The sequence below is a fragment of the Ciona intestinalis genome, unplaced genomic scaffold, assembly GCF_000224145.3.
Source record: "Ciona intestinalis unplaced genomic scaffold, KH HT000044.2, whole genome shotgun sequence".
NCBI classification, from domain to species: Eukaryota; Metazoa; Chordata; class Ascidiacea; order Phlebobranchia; family Cionidae; genus Ciona; species Ciona intestinalis.
The window spans coordinates 1-20,476 of NW_004190366.2; the positions used below are offsets into that span (position 1 = coordinate 1).

Below are 20,476 nucleotides of genomic sequence, written 5' to 3' on the forward strand. Positions count from 1 at the left end.
TGCATTTAACTTTTGGCAAAGCTAGAGGTTAAACTTATTTCGTATTAATGGGTCAGATACCATGCCTTGACTTGTACATGCATATTCAAACAAAACTTCGGTGTTTTAACAACTGTCGTTGACCCACCATATAAGAATAAATAAGTTACATACGTGGTAACTTGTAAGCGGGCACAAGGTGTATGAAACAGAACACCCGTGTTATAACGACTGTCGTTGCCCCCATGCGAGGATAAATAAGTTACATACGTGGTAACTCGCAAGCGGGAACGAGGTGTATGAAACAGAACACCCGTGTTATAACGACTGTCGTTGCCCCACTATGCGAGGATAAATAAGTTACATTCATTCAATTACTGGTTCGCCCAAATAAATTTGCAGCGCCTGTATTTTGAATTGTTGAACAATGTAGAATCAACTTAGGCGCTGCCCCTCGCTTCTTTTAACATTCAATTTTTCAGAAATATTTTTTATAACAAGATGTAACAACATGTGTTTTCAAGTGTTTGTGAGTTAACGATTTGTTTTTTTGAAAATCTGTTTGTGATTACCTAGCTTTAGTCATGTTTACTTTCATATAGTTATCTCATTCTTATAATAAAGGTTTATTTAAATAACTGATGATTTTAATTTAAGCGAAATATATTTTTTCATTTAAGTTTTTTTTATAATTTTTTTTATTCCACATTTAGTTTTATCGCGATTAGTCACCCATTTGTTCCCCTGACATACTATTGTGATGTCATTAGTGCAATTATCGTATATTATTCTGCTTTGTGTTAACAGTTACTGTATAGTAGGTTGTGGGGAAGACAGGACACCTTTAGCACATAATATCCAAATATCCTGATCGTGTTTTAAACAATTAATAACGGTCTATGGGCGTCGTGAGGATATGGTTTTTATATTTCTTTAAAGGTTTTTTGTTTACTACTAAATGGGGTGAGAAAACAGAATAAAAAGGTGTCCCATCCCCCCCTACTATATTTTACAGTAAATTATTTGTTAGACTTGATTTTGTTTGTTGCATATTTCGTAGCATTTGTTCCTTCGTATAGTAAACTCACAAAGTAAAACACATATTTGATGCTTTTTTATTTTATTATATGATGTCATGGTAATGGGTATTTAAAACACTGATACAGGGTCTTGGTTTCCCATCCATGACTTGAAGGATGAAGGGAGGGTCTGGAAAAAAGATTTGTTTAAATAAGATTTTGTCCATGGTTGCCACACAGGGGAGCCAGGGATAGTTAGACCATAGATATCTAAACATATGTTTAGATATCACAAAATTCAGTGAAACAAATTTAACCTATTGATTCAATGTTTAGTGATTATTGCAGTGAAAAATTCTAGGGTTGGCCCCAGGTTTGGTGACTACAAATAGTCGAGTTACTGAAGCTATCGCATTGTGTGAATGAACAGACATTGCTATTAAAACTGACAAAGTTAATAGATAAAATGTACAGTGGTCTGTCAGATAACTTGGTAGGCTCATGTCATCATACTTACTTAATAATCAATGCCGAACATGCAAAGGAACATATCCTCTGCCTTGGCACATTTGTTCAAGCTGTTCACGGTCTCCTTTACTGCCTTGACGTCGCTCTCGACGGATCCCACTCTGCTGCTCAAACTGCTGACTGAAGATTGAACGGAAGAGACATCGTTGGCAACGTAGTAAGCCTTGTTCTTGGCGCAAAGACCGATGCTGTATGCAGATCTGGCACGACTTTCAACAGAGCTGAATCTGCTATTGATACTACCCTTGTAGCTGTCGAAGGTGGAGCATGTCTGGGAATAACAAGTGTTGTGAATGTAACTTATTTATCTTTCAAGGGGGGCAAAGGCAGTTTTTATAACACGGGTGTTCTGTTTTATACACCTCGTGCCCGCTACCAGTTACCATGTATGTAACTTTGTCGGTGATTGTTTTTTGTATGGCTGATAATATAGACAACCCAGTACAGTAGTGGCCACTGGGTTGGAGCAATTGTTGTTGAAAGTCTCTTGCCCAAGGACATATATCCCACAACGGTGGCATTATCTATTCTAATGCATTGATATCCTAGGAATTAACAAGGTATACTTACCACATACCAAGCAGAGGTGGTGTGAGCGCAAAGCACGAGCATCAAGATTGCCAAAGCAAATTTCATTTTTCTGGTTTAGTTGGGGGTTAAAGCTTACGAAGCGTAAATAGCTGCTACAAAAAAATACAAAACAAAAAGAAGGTTAAAATTGCACCCCTCAAAATGTACTTAATTTCTGTGGGTGTAAATGCCTACATTTGCCTAACTTTTCACATAATAAATAAATGGAAAAGTGCATTGCATTAATATTGCCACAGACCCTAATAATTTATATAGCAAATCTATAGCATTTGACACACTGCTACCGTGAATTTCTTAGCCCAGTATTACATGATAACCATTGGGCAAACTCTGTTCTAAATCCCATGTTCTCAACAATGACCTCACCCATATAGAATAGAAACATATAGCAAGCAACCTATTGCTTTACTTTTCTATCTCTTCCTTCTGTATCCAACTCTGGATATGATGACCACTGATTCCATACCACCTTATATAGAAGACCCCTCATCCCATGTTGACCATAATCACCCGTTATAAAAACAAGCCAATAACAACATTAACTTTGAAGTGTTTGTGAGTTAATGATTTGTTTTAACAACTTCATTGATCTGTGTCCCTTGAACCAACAACAACAACAACAACAACAACGCATCAATACAAACAAACGTCATATTCGCTAATCACTAAAAACACTTTGTACAAACTATTATCATTAACAGTTTGTTATATTACATGGGTACATTGGACAAACCTGGCCTAAATCCCAGGTCTCATGACATGCCTCACTGTAGGACCTCACCCATTTAGAATAGAATGTGCATATACAATGTTGGGGTAATGAGCCAACTCTGGCCTAAATCCCAGGTCCCATGGAGTGCCTCACTGTAGGACCTCACCCATATAGAATAGAATGTGCATATACAATGTTGGGGTAATGGGCAAACTCTGGCTTAAATCCCAGGTCCCATGACATGACTCACTGTAGGACCTCACCCATTTAGAATAGAATGTGCGTGTACAATGTTGGGGTAATGGGCCAACTCTGGCTTAAATCCCAGGTCCCATGACATGACTCACTGTAGGACCTCACCCATTTAGAATAGAATGTGCGTGTACAATGTTGGGGTAATGGGCCAACTCTGGCTTAAATCCCAGGTCCCATGACATGACTCACTGTAGGACCTCACCCATTTAAAATAGAATGTGCGTGTACAATGTTGGGGTAATGGGCAAACTCTGGCCTAAATCCCAGGTCCCATGGCGTGACTTACTGTAGGACCTCGCCCATTTAGAATAATTTGGTTTGGCATTGGCAGTCACACATTTTATTAGTATTTTACTTTTTCCTAACATCCAAAGCTTGTTATATAAACTGTAATTTTGATGCTAAATACTTTCTATTGGATGTTTAAATTAATATGATCTTAATATGATTATGGAAAAAATAAAATTGTTGATTAAATCTAGGATTTTTGTGATATATAAAAAGCAATACAGTGAAATGTATTTGTTAATTGATTTTTTATAGTTAGCAAAGCTTTCCAATAAGCTATTTTTTCAAAGCTTTCATCATGTTGTTTTTGTGCCTTGTTTTGTAATGGTTGGTAACAGCTGTTGTTTAATTATGAAGCATATTATAAGAGGCTCACATTCAACATACTTAATTATTGGCTTTTAGATCTAACGTATTTTGATTTGAAACTACATAACAGCGGTTTGTGTGATTAAGTAACACATTATAAAAGATAAGAGTGTTTCTTCCTATCCACTTAACTATAGGATGAGGGATTCTACTTATGTTTGTTGTTGTTGTAGAGCTGATAGAAGGATTTTGTTGGTTTAGGTTTGTTGTTTTAACTAAGTGGGTGGGAAGGGGGGTGGATACTTGTATGCAAATATGGTGGTACTATCATCGTACCATATTATGCAAGTGATATGTTTGTGCATTGTGGTGGGAATGCTGGGCCTGTGGTTTTTTAACATTAGGTGTTGCGGTTAAATACTTGTTAGTAGAAATTAGGTGTATGAATGAATGTTACTTATTTATCTTCGCATAAGGGACTACAACAGTCGTTAAACACGTGTGTTCTTTTGGTTGGTTTAGTCATTTATATCTTTGTGGGTGGGAACTTGAGTGACTTATCCATGGTTGCCGCTCTCATGCCCACAGTCGAGTTGCTGAAGCTATTGCAGTTTGTGGATAAGCAGACATGACTTTTGGTTGGTTTGGTCATTTATATCCTCGTGGGTGGGAACTTGAGTGACTTATCCATGGTTGCCACTCCCATGCCCGCAGTCGAGTTGCTGAAGCTATTGCAGTGTGTGGATAAGCAGACATGACTTTTGGTTGGTTTGGTCATTTATATCCTCGTGGGTGGGAACTTGAGTGACTTATCCATGGTTGCCACTCCCATGCCCGCAGTCGAGTTGCTGAAGCTATTGCAGTGTGTGGATAAGCAGACATGACTTTTGGTTGGTTTGGTCATTTATATTTTCTGGTGGGTGGGAACTTGAGTGACTTATCCATGGTTGCCACTCCCATGCTCACAGTCGAGTTGCTGAAGCTATTGCAGTGTGTGGATAAGCAGACATGGTTTTGATAAGTTTGGTCATGATTTGTAAATTAATTACTTCTAAACATTTTACATGACAGCAGTTTAATAAAACCTCTCATTGTGATGTTTTACAAACACAACAGTTGCCATTGTTAAAACACAATGCGATAATCACTCATCTGCGGTGACATCTTGTTGTATTAACAGCCATGTTGACTGGTAAATATTATGATGGTGTACCATTGAACACTTGTATTAGTTACAATGACAGTTCAATTATGTTGTTATAGTAGATTGTATGTTTGTACTGTAGGGTTGTGGTTATAGTAAGTGTGAGGGGTTTGTTGTTAAGTTAGATGACAGGAAATTGCTTGAGTGATGTCTTTAATCACAAAACAATATGGAATCATAAAAGTTTAAACAGACATCTAAATAGTCATGTTTTCTCACCATTTCTAGTTAGTCTGTTGTTCTATAGTATTTGTTCTATAATAATATACATTGTTGGTAAATAACTGTAATGAGTTATTTGAATCTTGCGCAAGCCTAGTGCTCATGCAGTTGGACGATTCTTGTAACGAAATAAAAATCACGATCAAGTGGTACGAAATATGTTACAAACAAAAATCATGCCCAACGAATAGTCTTCTTTTATGTATAGTAAACCGTAAATTTAATTAAGACAGTTCAAAAAATGTTTGAAGTTTTCAGTTTAAAAAATGCCTCCTAATGTTGCAATTATGTAAGAGAGAAAAGGCCCTATTATAAGTTTAAAGCCCCCATATTACCCATACAGCCAATAATAAATCTCAAAATCTTCCGCGTCAATTTATTATAAAGTTTCACCATTTCACATTAAGTGACAAAGTTTCATCTTTCTCCACAGCGTGATACTGGGTGTGGAATAATTGTTTTGACTTTGTGATGTCATAATCCATAATAGTCTGATTGACAGCTGAGTCTTCTCTTGCTTCTGTTGGTGGGATCTCGTTAAATGCAATCTGCACCGATGAAAAAATATCTTTTTGCAACTCTCTGTCACCACCTGGTGCCTTGATCTGTGAGTTTTGATGTTAATTATAAAATAACCAGCAGTTAACAACACTTATAATTAACAACTACTGATCTAGCAAACCGCGTTTGATCAATTAATTTTGCAGTTTAGTTTAGTTTTATTTTTTCAGTCTAAAGAAAAACTGTGGACAATCAATATTGCTGTATTTAATGAATGTTCCAAAAATCCCCACAAATGTTTTTAAATCAGTAAAAATGTTTACAAACTTAAAATATGGAGTAAGATACCAAATTCCACAGCCAAATACGAATACCTCACATACAGATTGACGAATAAAACAACTCCAACTAATGGTACCAAGGACGGGAAAGGAGCTCTGGTATAAACCCCAACCACTGTGACCAATATCTATATCTAGACCATACAACTCATGGTGGGAAACTTTTTAGAACTTTCCAAAAAGTAACAAACCACTTCACTAGTCCTTGACAAGGACTTCACCCATGCAGAAAACCTCAAACCACCCCACCCACCTGGCCACCCCCGTTCAAACAGCCTGACGGACACGCCATAACTTCCACGAAATGATAATTACATCTCCCTCTCTTCATCTTCTGCACGAGGTTCTGGATGCTTCGGAACCCGTAAACTGATGCAAAGTTGAGGAGGATTTTACCATCCGCGTCTTTCAGCGTCACGTCGCGGAAATCTTTATTGTTTCTATGGTGGTGATGGTATATATGTAAACATTTTGTTCAAAAGTTCTAGTTATTCGTTTACTTGGCAAAGAGGCCATAGCTGAGTGGTTAGCATGCTGCTTCTAACATAAAGTCATACAGAAAAACAATCACCCACAAAGTTATATACGTTGTAACTCATAAGCGGACACAAGCTGTATAAAACAGAACACCCATGTTATTACAACTGTCATTGCCCGCCATGCGAGGATAAATAAGTTACATACGTGGTAACTTGTAAGCAGGCACGTAGTATATGAAACAGAACACCCGTGTTATAACAACTGTCGTCGCCCCGTTAAGCCAGGATAAACCACCAAACCAACCAACAACGCACCTTGCTGGTTTATAAACCACTTCCTCCACCTTTACACCAAACAATTGTTGAGCTGCATGTTTGTAAACATGATGCAGGTAACCACCCGACCCTCCCCCACCGTGACTTAGGGGTTCGTCCGTATCTAATCGGGCTGCTTTTAGTTGAGGGGGTATAATGCTGTATGGATTAATGAGGAATTGTGTGAAAGGGTTTGTCGTTAGTTATGTATTGTGTAAAACAGAAGCTAATTACGTTCGAAAAGGTAAGTTTTAGGTGTTAAAATTGACTTCATTAATGACCTGATCCAATGATCAGCAGCTCGCCTGTGGTGTGGATCAAAATGGTGGTCACTGGTCATGTAGTTCATGTAATGTGGTGGAAACGGCGGTAACTTAGTTTAAAAAAGGTATTTTGTTTAAACAAATTAATTACTGATTATTTTTAAATCTTGTTGATCAAATGTGAAGCATACACATTTCAGGATTTGATTAAAGTGCACGCATCGCATGCTTACTTGAAAGTTTAAATGGAAATTTAAATTGACTTTATAAGAAATGTGTGTCTAACTGTCCTCCTCTGTGTTTTAAAATAGTCAAAAACCCCTCACCTTGCATTGTTGTTAATCGCATCTACTTTAACGATAAGATCATCCATCGTCCCGCATTCCCCGGCAATCATTTCCTCAACTTCACCCGAGGTCAGCACAAGGTCAACGTCTCGTGTGGAATAAATATCGTCATAAAAATCCTGGCGCGACGCTTCCAACTTTTTATCATAACATGGCATCACTGTTACATGATACACGTTATCGGGAGTTTTATTCACGTGGGATGAGACGGTTTCTTTCACGAGAGACCCCAGGATTTGCTGTGGAGACTTCACAGAGCTGATATATGGTAAAGTGAGGTCACCGTGAGTTTTCTCTGCATAGCAAATCCACCCAGGGCAGGATGACGTCAACACGGGGAGAGATTTCTTTGACTGATTATCCCGATATCTGTGAATGGATGAATGTCATGCTGCATGATGTAGAAACGACAGACATAACAAAACAGAACACCTGTGTTATAACAAATAACTTACTTTACGAGCCACCATATTTGTAACTTATTTACACTCGTGAGGCGGGCAACGATAATTGTTATAAAACGAGTGTTCTGTTTCACACATCTTGTGGAAGATTGGTTTTCTATATAGCATTTGTTTGTATGAAGTAAAACACCTGTGTTATACCAGGTTAGAGTAATTGTTGTTAAATGTCTTGCACAAGGAAACATATGACCACAATGGTAGCAACTTCAAGGTTCGTAAGACAATGAAACCACAGCTATAAATTATCACAACATCACTTCTAACCCAACTACCTTTGTATAAATTCTTCAGCAGTTTTAACAAGAGCTATCTCCTCTGCGAACGTTGTGTCCAACACAATATCTGCACCCAAGCTTTTGAAGAAAGCGTCGATAGCCTTCCCTGCTTTCCTCACATCCAGTTTATGCTTAGCAGCAATGGAGGCGCGAGATTGCGGAGATACCGACACTACGATGATTTTTCGTTTCTCCGGCGAAGTTTCTTTGTTTTCTTTTAAAACCCTTTAAATATAGTTCACAAGGTAATGTCTATTAGTTTATACTATCACGTATATTAACATAGCCCTCAGAGGGCATAACATGTATTTAAATATAAACTGTATTGAAGACCCTTTCAAATATTTAAAATCTGTGCATAATGTTGCTGTAACATAATGTTAGTAATATAACTTAAACAATTCTGAGTTAGCAGCAAAAGGACAGTCTTTAAAACTAAAACAATAAAAATAATAAATGAATGAACAACAGAAACCATTATACTCACCTGAAAATTTTCTCAAACAACGAAGAGAATTAGCAGCAAAACAGCAATTGTTAAACAGTAATATAAACCATTCTACTTACTTATAAAACTCATCTTTACTTTGCATTGCAATGAGAACGGTCTCGGCAGATGTTACGCATCCACTACACGCAAGGCAATCGTTCAATGTGATCTGTATTGTATATATTTGTTTATTAAACAGGTTGGGGTAATTAGTTTAATAGGAGACTCAACTGGTTAGTCTTTGACAGCTCATTAGTGACCACTAGGTTGGCAGAATTGTTGTTAAGTGTCTTGCCAACAAACCCATACGCCCACAATTGTTGCAACGACGAGCCTTGAACTCATAACCCCTTAGGGACAGGTGGGTAAACTTATGGTAATGATTTGACCGGCGCCGTGGCATGGTTAGCGCGCCTGCCTGTAACCCAGAGGTAATGGGTTTAAGGCTCGGCGCTGCTACCAGTGGGTATATGTTTCCTTGGGCAAGACACTTAACGGCAATTTCTCCAACCCAGTGGTCACTAATGGGTTTTGCCTCGATCAATACCCCCCAAACCAATGAATAAAATTACCTCAGCTTTTTGTAATTTCTTTGATTTTCCCGAAGTATCTACTTCCATGTAACTCCCATCGTTCGAAACTTTGATTTTGCTCAAGCCTTTTTTGGGAATTGACTTTTTTACCTCTACAGGTTTAATGCATTCTTGTGATGGCGCGATAAAGTCGTTTAAATCTGTTAATTGTAACGCTCCACTAAAATTCGACGTCATTTTATTGTTCGTTGCTTAAAAGTAAAGAAAAATTACAGAATTATTTTTCGGTATGTAAAATATAAATAAAAAAACCGCCAAGTCATGCTGACGAACGATGACATTGAATATTTCTGACTGGCGTATTTTAGACGGGTTTAATTAATTTCGTTTTTTAAAAACCCAAACATTAATATTATTTTAATTATGACTTAAAGTTACATAATTTAAAAAAAGAGAGGTTTTTGTCGAAAATTTTCGTTTTTGCTGCGTCATCAATATTTGTTGTTATTTTGACAAAATGGCAAAAACAGTGATGCTCCATAAAAAAAATTAACTAAAACTGACTACTTACTTCTTTCGAAACTTATTTGCGTTTAATAATTTTTAACAGTAAAAATAAAGCATTGCTTTGCAGTTTATAACAAAATAAATTTTCTTTGTTTGGTCTGAAGCGCAAAAGCACTGCTGGATTTAATCACTTAATAAAGTGGGATTTTGTACGAACAGCTGTTTTCGACTATAATACCTACAAAAGGACACCCCGCTGATACCACAGCATTCTTTTTTGAAAACTCCGTTTAAAAAAATATCGGAAACACTCTTTAATTAGCTTCGATCATATAATTTGACAAAATATCGTTTATTAGTTGAAAGTTTTGTTTTTGTTAATTTTTCTATCATTATGGCCCAATTTCGATGTTTTTACCTCGGCAAGATACGATATGCTAATGTAAGTTGATTCATTTTGTTATATTGCATGACCATGTTATATCGTTGCCTCTAGTTGGGGTAATGTGCCAACTCTGGCTTAAATCCCAGGTCCCATAGCATGCCTTTCATAATAGAATGTGCATATACAATGTTTCTGGGACTAACTATCTTATTAAAATACAACAATGTAAAAATCAACCACCTTGCACTATTACAGGCGTTAAAACTCCAACAAAATCTCACCCAGTGGCAACTTAAGTCACCCAATGCGAATCCTATATTGCTGATGTTACAACATGACCCTGTATACACAGTGGGTGAGATCTTTGTATTATTTATCATGAATTCTGGGGTTAAGTGCTTGCTGTTGTAACTGAAGGGTGCCGGGTTCGAGGTTGGGTACTGGTAGATGTATAGGTCCTTGGGCAAGACACTTAACATTATTTGCTCCAACCCAGTAGTCACTTATGGGTTGTAGCACACTGGGTGTCGGGATAATGGACCAACTCTGGCCTAAATATCAGGTTCCATGGCCTGCCTCACTGTAGGACCTCACCCATATAGAATAGAGTGTGCATTTACAATGTTGGGATAATGGGCCAACTCTGGCCTAAATCTCAGGTTCCATGGCAAGCCTCACTGTAGGACCTCACCCATATAGAATGGAATGTACATTTACAATGTTGGGATAATGGGCCAACTCTGGCCTAAATCTCAGGTTCCATGGCCTGCCTCACTGTAGGACCTCACCCATATAGAATGGAATGTGCATATACAATGTTGGGGTAATGGGCCAACTCTGGCCTAAATCTCAGGTTCCATGGCCTGCCTCACTGTAGGACCTCACCCATATAGAATAGAGTGTACATTTACAATGTTGGGATAATGGGCCAACTCTGGCCTAAATCTCAGGTTCCATGGCGTGCCTCACTGTAGAACCTCACCCATATAGAATAGAGTGTACATTTACAATGTTGGGATAATGGGCCAACTCTGGCCTAAATTTCAGGTCCCCACTGCCTCACTGTAGAATAGACCCAATAGAATAGAAGTTATATACAAGGTTTATTTAATTAGCCAATTAATTACCAAAGGTTTGAGGTCGAATGAATATAACGAGAACGATGAATCTCGATTGTCGGCGCTCGGAGCAGATTTTGTTCGGACAAACAGAGGAGGTAAGTTCATAGATATCATATTATCATGTTATTTCTACCAGGTGTATTGTAAACTAATCTTTAGCGGCTCATCTGGTGTAAAAACATTCTTTTTATTTTGAGTCTATTGGAACACGCTTCCTGGTAGTTGCAAAACACTTTAAACCCAGATTGCAAAATTTAACTGGCTGATCTTAGAAATATAGTCTTCATATTAAATGATTGTTGCCTAATATTAATAACAAGACCCATCATCTTATACATTACAGGTTTAATAACCTTTCATGGTCCTGGGCAGTTGGTAGTTTATCCAATATTTAAACTGGCGGATTTCAAACTTGGGATTCGGAAATATGTTTGCCAGCTTGAAGCTACAATTATTGCTTTGTGTGAAAGGTGGGTTGTGTTGAATACAACTTAACTTATATAAACACCTGTGAAAAGTGGTGCAATCAATACAAGGTTATTGTTTTGTTAGCACTTTGTAAAACTAGCTGTCAAAATACTGAAGTGTCGGTCAAATACAACTTTTAAGGTTTAAACACCTGTGAAAAGTGGTGCAACCAATTCAAGGTTATTGTTTTGTTGATACTTTGTAAAACTAGCTGTCAAAATACTGAAGTGTCGGTCAATACAACTTAACTTATATAAACACTTTTGAAAAGCTGTGCAACTAATTCAAGGTTATTGTTTTGTTGATACTTTGTAAAACTAGCTGTAAAAATACTGAAGTGTCGGTCAAATACAACTTAACTTATATAAACACATGTGAAAAGCTGTGCAACTAATACAAGGTTATTGTTTTGTTGATACTTTGTAAAACTAGCTGTAAAAATACTGAAGTGTCGGTCAAATACAACTTAACTTATATAAACACATGTGAAAAGCTGTGCAACTAATACAAGGTTATTGTTTTGTTAGCACTTTGTAAAACTAGCTGTAAAAATACTGAAGTGTCGGTCAAATACAACTTAACTTATATAAACACATGTGAAAAGCTGTGCAACTAATACAAGGTTATTGTTTTGTTAGCACTTTGTAAAACTAGCTGTCAAAATACTGAATCTGTTGCAAACTTATGAAGGTTTGTTTATATAAAATTTTAATTATCGAATGAAATGAAATTTAAAATATTTTTATTGAATCCAGGTATGAATTAGAAGCAGTGAGGTCTCCGCACACTGGGGTTTGGATCGGCAAAGATAAAGTTTGTGCCATGGGTGGGTGGGGTTAACTGTGTGGGTGATTGTTTTTATAGGCGTTATTCAAAAGTGTCGTAAAGGCGTACAGTTGTTATATTATGGGTGTTCTGTTTCATACACCTAGTACTTGCTTACGAGTTACCACGTATGTAACTTATTTATCCTCACATGGTGGGGCAACGACAGTCGTTATAACACAGGTGTTCTGTTTCATACACCTATTGCCCGCTTACAAGTTACCACGTATGTAACTTTGTGGCTTACTGTTTTATGCATAGTTGTTAATTTGGAAAACCCATTAGTGACCACTAGGTTGGAGCAATTGCTGTTAAGTGTCTTGCCCAGGGACACATACGCCCACAATGGTAGCAGCATTTGATAGTAAATATTTAAATATCATACATCATTATCCCTTAGTTATTCTTAATACAGCAAATTGTAGTTTCATTAGGAAAATAGAGTGTCTCTAAAATGCACCCAAACAGTTCTTAGACATTAGCTGTTGCCTCTTCTTGCATACCTTTTTGTTAAACAATAAGATAATGCCAACAATGTTATCAGCATTAGGATAATGCCCCAACTTATTGTTTTTGTACTTTCCACAGGTATCAATGCTCGACGAGGCGTGACGTCACATGGTCTTGCTTTAAACTGCAACACTGACCTCGAGTGGTTTAACCGAATTGTTCCGTGCGGGATTCACGGGAAAGGGGTAACGTCATTATCACATGAGTTATCACGTGACATCACAGTCGAACATGTCCTCCCACATTTTCTCGAACATTTCAGCGATGTTTTTAAATCCAAAAGTTTATGCTTCAGCGATTTAACCGATAAAACAACATTGTCTGATCTATGTGATGTCATAACAGAGGAAAAATTTAAAAACTTAAATTTTTAATTTTATACAAAATATTTCTCTTTCAAACATTTCAACCATTGCCTTTCATCACAATGCCGTTTATGATGTCATAATACTCTATTATTATTCTTGTATGTTTGATTAGGATTTCAATTCTTTATAGAATTTACTTTCATTGTGTATGAACATTCATCTAGAAAGTTTATTGTTATGTAACAATACCTGCCATAACTAAGTCAGTTTATTTTGTTTTGTTCTTTTTTTTTATAGAGAGATTTGGCAAAGAAATTGATGTATAAATTGTTTTTTTGGTATAAAAATGTTAATTTAATGACACTTAGTCTGGCAGGCCATGCGCCATACAACAAGACTTAATCTTGTGTTGGTAAAATAAAACTAATATTTTTATAAGAAGCGACAATTTATATGTTATAATATGCCTGTGAAGAGCAGAATATAATCTTACTCTGTCAACAGTTGTTATTTATGTTAAAGTTATTATTGCATTTATTTATTTATGATATTATAGTGCAGTTTATAATAAAATATCGCCCAAAACCAATTTGGTAATAATATTTTTCCATTTATAAAATTGTTACAATTACTCTTTATTGTGTAACAATTGGACACTATGACGTCACAATCGAAGCTATTCTAGAATGGTAAGTTAATAATAGCGACAACCGATGTATCGCGTTAACTTCTCCGCCCCTTTAAATTTTAAATCAATTCCTACCATTGTTACGTCACAAACCAGCCCATTGATAAGGAACGCGAATCGCTTTCAAGTCGACAATCCTCGAGACGATACGCTTGGCTGGTTTCGGTGTCGCTATGGTTACTACAGTAGCGTCGGTTCGCGCTTTTCAGCTGAGGTGTTAGACGCTGTAGGATTGAACGTGTGGCTAATAAAGGTCGAAAAATCTTGATTATAAACAAGTTAAGTTGGATTTTAGGCAAAAAAACAGCAGACTGGAGTAAGTTACGTCGTACTTAATTAATAATTATAGTAGAGTGGGGGAAGATGGGACACCTTTAGCACATAATCTCCAAATATCCTGATCGTGTTTTAAACAATTAACAACGTTCTATGGGAGTCGTGAAGATACGGTTTTATAATTCTTCGAATGTTTTTTGTTTACTACCAAATGGGACGAAAAAGTAGAATGAAAAAGTGTCCCATCTTCCCCCACCCTACTATATGGTGTCTTGCCTAACTCGTTTTAAATTTAAAGGTTCAAATTAGAAATCTATAAAAAGCAGATTTGGCGTTTTATAAGTAAGTGTAGCTTCTTATAGTTTAAAACCCGATATATTTACTTCTGAGTGGAAAACTCGACAATCGTATTTATCTTTGTGGGCGAGGTAACGACAGTCGATGTAACACCTAACACGTTTCTTCTTGGCTGGGGGCAAGCGCTGTAACCGCGGTGGTTGATAATGTATACTGTTTGTCCATTATCGCTAAGATAGAAACAGGGTTCCACAGTCAAGATAGTATTGTAGTGACAGACACGAGTTTAAATGGTAGCGAACCAAACAGGCATGATTTAGGTTTTCTGGCAATTTATTTGTTTAATCCGGCATAGTGAAAAATGCTGAGAAAGGTGTCTGTGATTTATCTGTGACGCGAAACTTGGGGCTTGTTTTAAAGTGTATGACTCAGCAATACAATTAATTTATTTTAGATCTCTGTACCGTTTAGCGTTTCCCGCCAAGGTAAACTTGAACCTTGGTCCTGCGGCAAATTGCATGCCCAGTTCCCGTCATTTTTGCCAAAACTACCGAGGTCCGAATCGCCGGGAAAACTTCACCAAAACCTGTCGACGTTTTTGTCCACTATGTCTGCAGTGCAAGTAATTGAACGACCGCACCCTGGCGCTAACGGGGGACTGAGGCCATCGTCAAGCGGGGTCGTATTCTCACCGCGTCCATTGTTAAGCACGGGTAAGTTTAAGTTGCAATGTTGTAAGACAGCACAGCTCTAATAAATGGGCACGTTATGGGGTATAACATCACCATTCAATTTTTTAACTTGCAAAAATGTAATACAGGCCTCTTACTTTGCACTAGGTTGGGCGCCCAATATGTCCTTTTAACCGAACAAATTAATACAAAAAAAGGTACCAAAAAAGCGTTTGACTCCCCGTTAATAAAAAACAAATTTAAAATTAAATGTTGTCTTAATGTTTTGGGCGGGAAACGTTTTAAACAGTAGTCACCCACGGTTACCATTTTTTTAAATCAAACACACGCGGAAATCAACGTGGAAATTACCTAAGCTACGTTATATACCCCAGGACGAAATGTACGCTCGCTTAGAAACAGTACAACGTCACTTGCTCGTTCTTTCCACGTACCCAGCACGTCATCAGGTTCGACTACCGTTATGTTGGCCGCCAACCCGAAGTTGACGTCTATAGAAGTGGAAGCGATCATTAAACAGGTGACTGTTTTTTTTCTGTATTTAGTCGTTAAACAGGGGTTTTCTGTTTCATACACCTCATGCCCGCTTACAAGTTACCACGTATGTAACTGTGCTAACTAACACATTTGACTTTAAAAGTGATTTGTAATAATTACGAAGTGTTGAAATACTGTACCCCCAACAACATAGGCGACATTCATGTTTAGTAGATACTCCTATGTTTGTGGTTTTATGTGTGTGGTGTATATTACATAGCATAGGTGTTGTATAACATGGCACTTATCGGATGTACATTCAAACTTACTGATAGTGAAGTGTTTTTTAAATGAAGGCTTGCATAAAATGCAACCATGTTGACAGCTCCGCAGTGAGCATAAGGTTTATGAAGTCAATGCTTTTAAAGCAAGAGTGACATTGTATGTTTTATGCACCACAGTTTTACATCTAAACAGCTTTAATCTGATACTGTCAGAAATCACCCCCCATTTTGTCAAATGTTAACAAAACTGACACATGCCACATATCAATAAATGGCAGAAGAATCATTATTTAAGTAATATAGTAGGGTGGGAGAAGATGGAACACCCTTTCATTCTATTTTCTCGTCCCATTTGGTAGTAAAAACCCCCCTTTTTTTATTTTATAACCCGGTATCAAAAGGACTCCCATAGACCGTTGTTAATTGTTTAAAACACGATCAGGATATTTGGATATTGTGTGCTAAAAATGTCCCTTCTTCCCCATCCTACTGTACCTGATGATATACAAGTAAGTTACTTGTGAAGTAACGACACACCTCTTGGTTGTCAGACTCCCAAGTAAACATGATTAAAGACAAACTCACATCTACATACTGTTAATAATAAAAATTTGTTTATCACAGAAATTGTGGGAAAACATGGAGCCATTAAAACAAGCGTTCCAGTTATACGACGCAGATCGATGTACAAATGTCACTAAGGGTGAATTCCGTAGAGTGTTGGAGAATTATTGTTTACCAATGACTGCTGAGCAATTCAATGCATTAGTGGTCAAGGTATGGTTGTAATAATAATAATAATAACTTTTATTGGTCTCTTCGATTACGGTAGCGAAGATTTAAAAATATTTTAAACGAAAAGACAGGATATAGCAACACAACAACAGTTGGTAAAACAAGCTTACAGTAAAAACATATTTGCATTTAATTGGAAGAAAATAAGCGTGGTCGCTACACCTAACGGACAAAAAAGCGATTTATTTTAATTAAGTTAAACTTCTAATAGAAACAAAAGTGTGCGTAAAGATTACTGTGGTTCTTGAATCTTGTAGGTGGTGACTTTACTTGTGTGTAACAACCTTTCTTTTTAACATAAACGACCCTTAACGACTGTCGCATGTTACTTACTCCATGTTACTTACTTTCGCATGTTACTCACTTACATTTTTGTTATTGTAATAAAAAATATATATAATATATTAATTTATTGTTTTTGTTTGATTTTGTATAGAAGACCAAATTTGGTATATAAGATGTGTTTACGTGCTTCATTCCATCTATCTTTCATTGATCCCATTTCTATCCAGATTGGTACAAACCCCAACGGGACGATATCTTATCTTCGCTTCATCGATAAATTCGTCACAAACTCATTGACCCCAAACATTGGGGTCGCTCGGATTTTGTCCCGACCTTCAAGTTCAAACAAACAACGGAAGTCGCAGAAGTTTGCAACGGTTGCTAAAGTTCCCGATGAACAAGGTTGGTTCTCAGGGTAGTAACCTGTATTCTGCTGCTGTTGTTATAAGGTGTATATATTTCCTTCTAAATGGGTGAGGTTCTACAGTGAGGCAGGCCATGGGACCTGGTATTTAGGCCAGAGTTGGTCCATTACCCCAACATTGTATATGCACGTTCTGTTTTATATGGGTGAGGTCCTACAGTGAGGCGTACCATGGGACCTGGGATTTAGGCCAGAGTTGGCCCATTATCCCAACATTGTATATGCACATTCTATTCTATATGGGTGAGGTCCTACAGTGAGGCATGTCATGGGACCTGCGATTTAGTCCAGAGTTGGCCCATTACCCCAACATTGTATATGCACATTCTATTCTATATTGGTGAGGTCTACAGTGAAATACCTCGTTTAACCGAGATATTTTCATTATATTTTCTTGTCACACATCCAATTTGGTAGTAAACATAGAACATTCACATAATTGCAAAACTGTGTTCTCGCGACCTTCATAGATAGTTGTTAATTGTTTAAAACACGATCAGTATATTTAGATATTATGTGCTATAGGTCCCATCTACCCCCATCCTACTATACATTAACAGTTTCACTCCAACAGGTATCGACACAATAGAAAGATTCTTACAGCAAAAGATCGCAGCCAACCTAAAGAACGTAATTCGATCGTTTAAATTGTTTGATTACAATATGGATGGTTTGGTACAAAGACATGAACTTAGAAGAGTGATTGAAAATTATTGCTTAAAACTTAACGATTCACAGTTTAATAAGTAAGTCTTGGGCACCTGTGGAGCATGTGTGTTTATTAAACGTATATTCGCAGTCTGTGTTTTGGGGTAATTGGCCAAACGGGGTATAAAGACTAGGACCTATAATAAGAACCCTACTCATAAGTCAGGTTATTCGTGTATTACTAAAATAAAGTAGATTTAGAATCCACTGGTTAGCCGGGTTTTTAGAAGTGTGACATTGGTTAAAGCACCGGATATATACACCCGTGTTATGAGGGCTCCTCCCACTCCCTCAATATAAAACACTGTCATTCTTCAATCAATCTACCAACAACTACTATTTTAATTTTACCTAAATTTTTAACCGAAATTTGTTTGCTTATTTTTCAGACTTTGGTCTCGATATGACTTCCAACACACGGGGGCGATAAACTACCGAGATTTCCTCCGAAGGTTGGGGGTTAACGCGGCAACTGCTGAGCGTCATGTTACAACCCCACTCAATAATGGACCTGATGGTACGTTGTTTGGTTTTCTGTTTGACAACTATGAGTGTAACTGTAAATTCACAAACGCCAAATAATATGAAAAACCTTGTTTTCATTTTGACCAGTGTTTTTTCTTGTGCTATTATTTCATGTAATAAGGAAGTGGATTTATGGTTTAAATTACCAGGAAATGGCTGCATTGATTAAACTTTCATGGTTTGTTGCATTTTTATCATCTTCTTCCTTCTCAGCTCCGTGGGATGCGAGGAAGATGCGATTGGAGCGCGAGAAGAGCGTGACCGATCTCATCCTGGATCGTAACAAAGATAAGAATAAGCGGAAGTCTATGAGGAGCGAGATGATGAAGATGGAGGATGTGGAGAAAGAGTTTCGGAAGAAGGTTGGGAGGGTTGGGTTGTCAAGGGTTATAACATGGGTGTAGATGGAAACAAGATGTCCCTTATGAGTGGCTGACAATTTGACCACATTCATCCACAAAAGTAACTTGTTTAGTTGTTTATTTTGCATAGCGGGGCAATGACAGTCATTATAACACGGGTGTTCTGTTTAATACACCTCGTGCCCGCTTACGAGTTACCACATATGTAGCTTTTTGGGTGAATGTTTTCCTGTATGACTGACAGTTTGGACAACCTATTTTAAGTGGGTTGGATCAATTAATGTTATAACAAATGTTGCCTGCTGCAAAAGCCATTCAGTGTCTTGTGCACAGACTCACGCACCCACAATTAATAGCAGAGTTAAGCCTTGAACCCCAAACCCCCTCGTTATAAAGCTCCTAACATATATTCAAGATAAAGAAAAAATACCAATAGGTGTCTAAGAATATGTATCATTAATTAAAAACTCCGACGTAACACGCCCACGTTGATGGCAAGATGAAGAGTCATTACCAATTAAGCCTTGAACTCAGCACCCTCTTTTAGCCCCCTCTTATATTCCAGATGAAGAATAATTACCAAAACATCAAGCGAGCTTTGATGACATTTGACATTTCATCCGACGGGTTCATCTCAATCGACGACCTGAAAGCTGTTCTTGATAACTTTGTACTGCCCACTAGTGACGAAATATTCCATCAACTCATGTATAAGTACGAAATTTTTATTTTTTTTACATAAATTTTTTTTTGTAAAAATGTAACATAAGCGGGGGTAAGCCACAATAGAATTTTAAAGATTCCAAAATTTCTTACATGGAAATCCTATAAAAACCACATAAAAATCTTCAACTAACCAGTACCACATACGAAAACTAAAAAAATATTCTATTCTATATTGGCTGAAACCCTTCATTGTGAGATTTAGGCCAGAGCTTACTCATTACCCCATTAGAGACCTCTGGGTTGGGGCAATATCGGTTAAGTCCATAGACACATATGCGCCTATCAGTATGTAGCTTAGAATCTGGTATCTTTTAGTTGAGCAAGCGCCTCTGAATGACAAAACGACTAATCTAACTTTTCAATAGACCCAGAGTTGACCCATTACCTCATTAGGGACCCCCAGTATCTGGCAAGTTTGGTAATGTCCAGAAAGTCTGGTAGTATCGGTATCAAGTTTGGGTGGCTTTTATTCCCTGAATAAAATAACCCAACTACTAAATATCTTAAGCCAACCCCATGCACCAAGGTTTGAGGTTCGTGGGACGGGCAAAGTATCTTGGGAACAATTCTTATCAAAGTTTCAGGATCCTCAATCTAATGGTAACGGACAAACCATTCCTATTGGTCAAAATCATAAGGTGGGTTGTGTAATGTTTATGAGTTAAAATACTATTTTTGTATGCTTGTCAGAGGACTTA

The 20,476-nt window shown here is 37.3% G+C and overlaps 3 protein-coding genes and 1 long non-coding RNA gene across 4 annotated transcripts in view; 2 read left to right on the forward strand and 2 right to left on the reverse strand.

The window, feature by feature from the left end:
* Positions 1 to 1,080: 1,080 nt before the first annotated feature.
* LOC101243353 lies at positions 1,081 to 2,526 on the reverse strand. The gene is made up of 3 exons (XR_717573.3): positions 2,097 to 2,526; positions 1,516 to 1,797; positions 1,081 to 1,188 (listed from the first exon to the last, which is right to left on the reverse strand). It is a non-coding gene; the product is annotated as an uncharacterized LOC101243353 (long non-coding RNA).
* Positions 2,527 to 5,158: 2,632 nt separating this feature from the next.
* LOC100180065 (cytosolic Fe-S cluster assembly factor narfl) lies at positions 5,159 to 9,409 on the reverse strand. The gene is made up of 7 exons (XM_026837985.1): positions 9,155 to 9,409; positions 8,660 to 8,751; positions 8,090 to 8,317; positions 7,333 to 7,722; positions 6,744 to 6,902; positions 6,203 to 6,389; positions 5,159 to 5,712 (listed from the first exon to the last, which is right to left on the reverse strand). Exons 1-7 carry the CDS (start codon positions 9,350 to 9,352, stop codon positions 5,497 to 5,499), a joined length of 1,470 nt encoding a protein of 489 aa, XP_026693786.1. The 5' UTR covers positions 9,353 to 9,409; the 3' UTR covers positions 5,159 to 5,496.
* A 307-nt stretch (positions 9,410 to 9,716) lies between these two features.
* Positions 9,717 to 13,828, forward strand: LOC100177717 (putative lipoyltransferase 2, mitochondrial). Its single transcript, XM_002130956.3, has 6 exons — positions 9,717 to 10,064; positions 10,263 to 10,362; positions 11,140 to 11,223; positions 11,472 to 11,598; positions 12,352 to 12,422; positions 13,010 to 13,828. Exons 1-6 carry the CDS (start codon positions 10,017 to 10,019, stop codon positions 13,303 to 13,305), a joined length of 726 nt encoding a protein of 241 aa, XP_002130992.1. The 5' UTR covers positions 9,717 to 10,016; the 3' UTR covers positions 13,306 to 13,828.
* Positions 13,829 to 14,939: 1,111 nt separating this feature from the next.
* Positions 14,940 to 20,476, forward strand: part of LOC100185585 (EF-hand calcium-binding domain-containing protein 6-like) — a gene marked incomplete at its 3' end in the record, with an annotated part of 23,443 nt that continues 17,906 nt past the window's right edge. Inside the window, exons 1-9 of the mRNA XM_018815191.2 lie at positions 14,940 to 15,213; positions 15,567 to 15,712; positions 16,578 to 16,730; positions 17,261 to 17,435; positions 18,032 to 18,203; positions 18,555 to 18,682; positions 18,904 to 19,052; positions 19,618 to 19,766; positions 20,305 to 20,416. Coding sequence (XP_018670736.1) covers positions 15,108 to 15,213; positions 15,567 to 15,712; positions 16,578 to 16,730; positions 17,261 to 17,435; positions 18,032 to 18,203; positions 18,555 to 18,682; positions 18,904 to 19,052; positions 19,618 to 19,766; positions 20,305 to 20,416 — 1,290 coding nt within the window. The remainder of the gene's footprint in view (positions 15,214 to 15,566; positions 15,713 to 16,577; positions 16,731 to 17,260; positions 17,436 to 18,031; positions 18,204 to 18,554; positions 18,683 to 18,903; positions 19,053 to 19,617; positions 19,767 to 20,304; positions 20,417 to 20,476) is intronic.

Bases quoted from the DNA above. Each gene is read 5' to 3' on its own strand.
- LOC100180065 (XM_026837985.1), bottom strand. From the start codon at position 9,352: ATGACGTCGAATTTTAGTGGAGCGTTACAATTAACAGATTTAAACGAC. The intron at 7,723-8,089 runs GTAGTTGGGTTA...ATCCATTCACAG, and splicing joins GCTGAAGAATTTATACAAAG to ATATCGGGATAATCAGTCAA. The intron at 6,903-7,332 runs GTGAGGGGTTTT...TAATCCATACAG, and splicing joins GCGATTAACAACAATGCAAG to CATTATACCCCCTCAACTAA.
- LOC100177717 (XM_002130956.3), top strand. From the start codon at position 10,017: ATGGCCCAATTTCGATGTTTTTACCTCGGCAAGATACGATATGCTAAT. The intron at 11,599-12,351 runs GTGGGTTGTGTT...TATTGAATCCAG, and splicing joins ATTATTGCTTTGTGTGAAAG to GTATGAATTAGAAGCAGTGA. The intron at 12,423-13,009 runs GTGGGTGGGGTT...TACTTTCCACAG, and splicing joins AGATAAAGTTTGTGCCATGG to GTATCAATGCTCGACGAGGC.